The sequence below is a fragment of the Hakea prostrata genome, chromosome 9 (genome assembly GCF_041222555.1).
Source record: "Hakea prostrata isolate BN-2017 chromosome 9, UWA_Hpros_2, whole genome shotgun sequence".
Taxonomy (NCBI): domain Eukaryota; kingdom Viridiplantae; phylum Streptophyta; class Magnoliopsida; order Proteales; family Proteaceae; genus Hakea; species Hakea prostrata.
This window is the reverse complement of record NC_142608.1, coordinates 4,330,327-4,337,523: the sequence shown is the minus strand read 5'-3', so window position 1 is coordinate 4,337,523 and position 7,197 is coordinate 4,330,327. Positions and strand designations below refer to the sequence as shown.

Here is a 7,197-nt window from a genome sequence, read left to right as displayed (position 1 = left end):
TGAACATACAATACTTTGGAAGGTTTTGGCCCTTGGGCCTGGATTGGAGGATGACTAGGCTAAAGCGTTTGAACTCTGAAGATAAATCTTAGTAAGTTTCGATCTTTTCAACCCAAACGCATTGAGAAGTATATGAAGAGTAAAGCCAAAGTGGTGGACTTGTATAAGATTGATGAGGGGATCCCATAAATTCCTCTTTGGAAAAGCCCTTTCAAGAATGGCGAGAAGCTCAGCACTATCCATACGCTGCAAATGATTTCTCCAAGCCCTGGCCTAGACTTTCCAGCCCAAAGAGTTTGAAATGGCAGAAGCGATAAGCTAGCCATTGCAAGCGCAGTCAGGTGAAGCAATAGGAGTGTTGTGGGTGGCACAAGCATTGGAGACTCATAAAAAGTGAACTGACCAGTATTGGAGTTTGTATCACCAGTGTCTTCACCTGATGTGTTCTGATCTTTCGGTGTTACTTCAAAGACCGTCTCTGATATTCCTAAAATCTTGAGAATTACAGCCAATAGACCAAACAACCATGCTGTGGATGACTTTATCCTCGCCATTTTCTGATTGTTCCACCATGCTGGAACGGTTTCACCCCATTGGAGGTAATCTAACAATGTGCTAAGAATGTAAACCAGGAAAAGGGAACTGACAACAAAGAAGGCTGGTTCGGATACCTGCATTTCAAATTACAAGAATTTAAGATAACAAAAAAACAATATTAAATCAGAAAATTAAATTAGATTATTTACTGAAAACATGAAAATTATGTTATAAGAATTTATAGTTTGTATATCTCAAATAAGAACTGGGTGGGTACTTGAGTTTGCCATTTTGATGTTCATCACATAAATCATCTCAATGCCCCCCTATATAAAAATTGCTTAATCATGGAGAATGAGTAGCATTTAAGAAAGTGGGAGGTGTAAAATTCAACTCTTCATACCCTTGGTATCATTCACAGGGAATATTCAATGCACTTCAAGCATTTAGTGAAAACTGAATGATTATCACTCAACCCTAATATGATATGATCCATATAGATATGGGGTCTGTATTTAGCTTTGTGAATACTTCGGTCAAGAGCTTGGAACTTGTGTTATCCATGTTCAAAGAAATCTCTGTTTGTTAATATAAAAAATTTATCTAGTAAAACCTGAAGTATTGAACTCTACTCTACAAACCCTGATACTACTGAGTCTGGATCAACTTATTCTGTCATGGGAAAACAATGTACTTTCTTGATGTTCTTAAACCACACAATAGGGGGTGGGTCCCATATAGAACCAACAAAAAATCTTACCTCTGATTTTAGTCAATATTTACTAGTAAGATCTACTACTATTGTGTGGTGGGAAGTGTTTGAAAAACATATTGTCATCCCCTAATGGGGAGGTCAACCATTCTTGATTCATCCAAAGATGGGGTTAGTATTGAGCATTATGAACAGTTAGGGCAAGAGCTTCGAACTTTGTGTTATGAAAAAAAAAAAGAAAGGAAGGAAAATCCCTATGATGGCTGCTGGAAGAAATTTCTATCTATTGATATAGAAAATGAAAATTACCGTAGGTAGAAAACTAGTGTTAGTGAAGATGGAGTAGGCTGGAAGCATGGCATAGCAAAATTCAGGTAGAGAACGTAGAGCCCAAATCATTGTGTTGAGATAGCCCAAGCATTCCCGGAATTGAAGCTTCCCAGTGAGGGTGGCAATGATAGGAGTATTGTAGCTCCAAAGAACCTCCAGTAGACCAGTGGACCATCTCTTCATTTGGATCAATATCATTGGCACAATCACTGGTGCACACCCGAGAAATGCAGATGGTTGAGAGTCAAGATAGATGCTCTTCCAGCCCTTTCTATGAATCTTGAGTCCAGTGAGGATATCTTCTGTTGTGGAGCCATAAACCCAACCCACCTCTTTACCCCACTGTGTGTTGAACTCATAGTCACAAGCTGAGACTGAAATTGCAGCCTTGATAGAGCTTGAAAGATCTTTTGGGTAGTCCAAGTTCTTCTCATTCTTATTAAACAAAATCCGGCCAACTGATTCTGTTAATTCAACCGAATCTCCAAATTCTACTCGAAGACCTTCATAAGATGATTTTCCTAAGAAAAGAAGAATATGATACAAGTCAAATATCTCTTCTTCAATGGTGATGTGGTGCATTGCAGGGAATTACAGGATTGTGAATTACAGACGATGTGGATCCTAATCTTCACTGGGTGCATATTGGGTAAATATTGACGTATTATATGATTGAGCGTATGAGATTCAGAAAATAAAGAAGAAAAAATTACCATTGATAAAATTCATTAATGTTGCTTTAGTTTCTGAATCTAATGGTGATAGCCCATATATAACTTTTCTTCTATGGAAGCATCCTGATCCACCACAGAAAGGTCCTTGAATTCCTGATAATCCACGGAACACAATCTGCCAAAAAACGTAATGAAGATGAAAGAAATGGCAATAATAAGTAAAATCACTTGGGCGTTTTCTATGACTGCAACTCACTGCTTGTTCCTTTTAACCCATAAAGGAAGGAAGGCAGGGAGGGAGCGAGAGAGAGGGAAAAAATAAAAACTACTCACCTGTTGAGATACAACCAGAAAATTGATGCCCAATGGATCATCATTTGGGACTCCGTAGAATTTTTGTGGGTACAAAACGAAACCACTTTCGCTCTCTTTCTTGGAACCAAGTAGGTGACACATTGTCGTGAGAACAACCTTTGGGTTGTTTACAAACATATCACAATCCACATTGAGATAGAAAGGCGAGTTTGTCATCACTCCTGAGACTCTAGTCTAGTCATTTCAATAATGTAAGTGATATTAGGTATGAGATTATCGATCATTTTCCAGGCTATTAGATACTAGAGCCTTCTTTGTATGTTCTTACCAACACATTCATGGCCCCTGCTTTGAAGTGATGGGGGTACTTGGGCCGCTTCTCTCTAGACACATATACTAGGTGTGGCAACACCCCCTCTGCAGGAGCTCCTTTGTTCTCCCATATCACCTGCAAATGACAGAAAAAGAACAAATTAAATAAACATGTAGAGATAGGCATCTCGTCTATTTGTCGGACATTCCTCTCTCAATTTTGTATTTCTTTTCCATTTTGGCAAGGGTTGGCATCTTAGTGTTGTGGCCAGCTGAATCCTATGCTTGTAATGTTTTCAGGTTTTTATCAAGCTGAATGGAGTTTACCTTAATGATACTGGGGTGGTTACTACGATCGATATTCGAGAAAGCTTCATATTCACCAGTGAGATCGCATGGAACGGATTTTTGAGCAGCTTGTTCGATTCTTTGCCTGAGCTCTTCATATTCAATCTGATCAAAGAGTGAGATGATCAAAAAAGCAAAGCTATTGGTTATTGACTATACAAGATATATGGAAAAGATTGAAGTTTTTTTATTTTTATTTTGGTGCAAAGCTTTTTATATATATGGTGTGCGATATTACATATAATGATGTCAAAATTGACAAAACAAGGCCAAACAGGAGATTAGATAGAAAATGGAAAACTCTATTCCTCAAAAGTTTCTTCAGGAACAACAATATTCAGCTAAGGGTGTCAATACGATACGGTATGGTACTGTACCACATTTCAAACTGTCATACCGAAACTGTACCCGATCGAATTTATACGGTACGATATGAAAACGATATTTATAAAACTATTTGGTATGGTTTTGGTGTGAAATCGGTATAACAAAAACGGAACAGTTCGGTATATGGTACGGTATGGTTTCGGTATAAAACACCCATTCTTCTAATCTTCTAATTTGTAATATTGCCACAATAAACCAAAATATTTATTTCATGAATATACTTATTTAAACAAAGAAATGCTTATCTAATAGATAGGTTTTCCCCTTCACCTTTCATTCCTATTAAGAGTGATTGAGGTTCTAGGAAGTCCTATCCTCAAGTCTAGTTACTACAAGCAATCCCCAACTTAGTTTACCACTGGAGAGAATTGCTCTTCATCTTACTCACAGGTAACCAAAGCAAGCAACACTTGCTAATGTCACAATGCCTGGCTCACTTATCGGAAATTTCAGCACTCTAAGGAAGCAAAACCTGCTTGCAAACCTCTAGTTCAGTTGTTTTCATTCTCAACACCCAGCTGTTCAGCTGTCTCCATCTGCTCAATGTAAATTTTCAAAAATGAAGCGAGCTTTTCCTATTTTGCATTTTTATTCCATGCTCAATGGTTTTATTACCAATTAAGGATATAATTATCATAAGGTTAAGAGTTGATTACAAGAATCTGAACTACCCATAATTGTTTCAGAAAATGGTGGGCTTGATTGGGGATTTGATGGACTCAAGACAAAATTGATGAAGCTGATTAGGAGACGAATGGAAATCAAATTACCCAAGCAAGTTGAAAACATAACATTGACAATCAACTGAAAATGAAACAAATTTTTTGTTTTGTCATTCAAACAGAAAGCCTCCTATTTTTCATTTTGTGATGTTTAACCAGTTTTTTTTTTTTTTTTGGTAAATCACAATTTATTCAAAAGGAGAGCGGTTACACAAGCCAAGCTCCAGGGACAACAAGTCCCGGAGCCAGGGAGAGTTCACAGGCCATAAAAACCTAGAACCAGAAGAAAGACCACAACGGGCCAAATCATCAGCAACCAAGTTGAAGGATCACGAAATCCAAGAGAAGGAAACAGACAGGGGGGGCACACATAAAGCTAAAATTTCATCAACAAGTGGGGAGATAGAAAGGATGTCAAAACTTCCTTTTTGCAACTCAAAAATAGTAAACAAGCAGTCCGCTTCCACCACCACGAATTGAAAATCAGCTTGAATAGCAAAAAGAAGACCCTCTTTAATAGCTTCTCACTCACCTTCCAGTGCAGAGCACATTCTTCCAAAGTCCAAACTCAGAGACTGCTAAATGTTTAAACAGTTAACATTTAGCCAAATAAAAAAGTGGACGGAAATTATGAAACAAACAGATCATTAACCTTGCAGAATTCAGTTCCTTAACAACTATGTTGGATAATCTGTTGGCAGCAAACAAAACAATACCATGCCAAAAAAGAATAAAAAAGAGAGATTTATATGGGAAGTGTTAATCTGTACAGAATTATACAATTCAGACACTAGATAGACCAAAAATTAGAACTGTAGCATGTTCTGTCTTTTACATCAGCAAATTAAGGTTTTGAATACACAACATTTTTCATGAGAAACAAAGTCACAATTGTCATTTGTCAAACAAGCATAATAATTTTCTTCCCCATGTATGGGTATTTTGGGACTTAGGGTTATAACTTATTAGGGTTTAACTTTTAAAATAAAATTAGAAAACTCACTTTCAATATGGCACAAAAACAATATTCAGTACAGTATCGGTATTTGGTAATTCAGTATATAGTATATATCGACGGTACACAATCTAAAATTGAAGCTGAAACCGTACTATACCAAATTCCAGAAAATGGTTTTGGTGCATACCGTACCGAATTTTAAACGGCTTAATACGGTTGTGGTTTTAAGCGGCACAATTCTAGTACGGTTAAACGGTTTCAGTACCTATTGACAATATTATATTCAACCGCCTCCAAAAGATGTGCAAAACATGATTTTATAATGCCAATAAACCCTAAAACGAAAAGCAAAAAAGAAAAAAAAAAACACAAAATTATGAAAATGCCATTGAAAACAAATAAAATGTGCAAAATGCCTTCAAAACGATCCCAAAACACAAAAAAATAACATTCATCACGGAAAAATAGTGAGTCCTTCTCACAAACTCATTTCGGATCAACTTGACGAATTTCAACCCATTTTGAGTCCGGAAATTCCAAGATATCTCATGGGCCAAATGTGGATCATCTCCCCTGAGTGCTCCCCCGATAACTTTACAATTACAAATTATATGGGGCCCACAAGTAAACAAATAATAAAATATTCAAAAAAACTCATCACTCTAATCCTGTGGGTCCCCCTGTAATTTGTAGTCAATAACTGTAGAGTGATTCCTGTTGGGGAGCACTCTCTGATCTACGTCGGGAGAAATGATTTGGACTCCCTTTCATGGGCCACCGCATATGCATCATATGATACCATCAAGCCTATATGACCAATTGCCTAAGAGGCGTTGGTCACTACCAACCAAGTAACTTGTAGTGATAATGGAAAGAAAGTTATATGTAGCTATTACCTTAATCTTTCTCCATTCTCTCTGGAAGTTGGATGAGAAATGGGAAGTAGTGTCGGTAGGTTCAGTAGAAAAATACATGAAGGGAGCCCTAACTTGAACCTCATATGTTTTGCAGAAGGGAACCCAAAGCTTAGCAAACTTAGATGCTTCCACAAGGGAATAATATGTAAGAGGGGAAGCTCCATCATCCGAGACATAACAAGCTAGCTTGTGAGCTGGGTAGTCTACGGCCAACAAGGAGAGCACAGTGTTCACAGTGATGATAGGTGGTTCAAGATCTGGATCTGCTGTTGTTACAAACATGTCCACCGGAGGAAGATCATCCCCAGCCCTAATATTTTGACAAAAAAAGAAACTTTACTACATACATGTACAAAGTATGGTTTTCAAGTACTGAAAGAAATGAAGAAGCTAGGAATTAAAATCTCTATTTACCATTGTAAGAGGCGTTCAGGATAGGTGATGTAATCAACAGGGTTCCATCTAACATTCATGGCGAGGATCCAGCAGAAGGTGAACCATGACTCACAGAAGAATGCAAGCTGCCAAGCTACACCATGAGAGTTGAATGAAAGAAGACGATAGAAGATAAGAAGAAGAAGCAGAAAGAAGATGAGGAGGTCTATGACTCGCTGTAGAGTGTTTCTAACAGGGACTCTTTCTTGGAGAGGGACAGAGATGGGATTGGCCGCCATGTAAACGGAGATTGAAAATTGACACACACCTACAGGTCAGTCGTCGTTAGTTATGGTCTTCTTATATAATAATTTCTGGAGGATGTGCTCTGAAGCTACGTCTTCCTACCACTGCCAAGTATAGAAACTTGAGAGTCCAAATCGAGCTTAACCACACAAAGGTACCATTGTTACTGTTCTACGGTGATCTACTATAATTGCATCACTGTAATTGCCTTTGCCTTCACTCGATGGAGCCAATACGTTATTGAATTTGATGGGTTTACCATGAGAAAAAAAACAACTGGTTTGCCAACTGAAAATTTTGAACA

The 7,197-nt window shown here is 37.8% G+C and overlaps 1 protein-coding gene across 1 annotated transcript; it reads right to left on the bottom strand.

Annotated features, from left to right (window-relative positions):
• Positions 1-7,197, bottom strand: LOC149004149 (cellulose synthase-like protein H1). The gene is made up of 8 exons (XM_089168918.1): positions 6,627-7,197; positions 6,192-6,522; positions 3,208-3,333; positions 2,897-3,016; positions 2,587-2,802; positions 2,293-2,428; positions 1,559-2,100; positions 1-671 (listed from the first exon to the last, which is right to left on the bottom strand). Exons 1-8 carry the CDS (start codon positions 6,884-6,886, stop codon positions 108-110), a joined length of 2,295 nt encoding a protein of 764 aa, XP_089025044.1. The 5' UTR covers positions 6,887-7,197; the 3' UTR covers positions 1-107.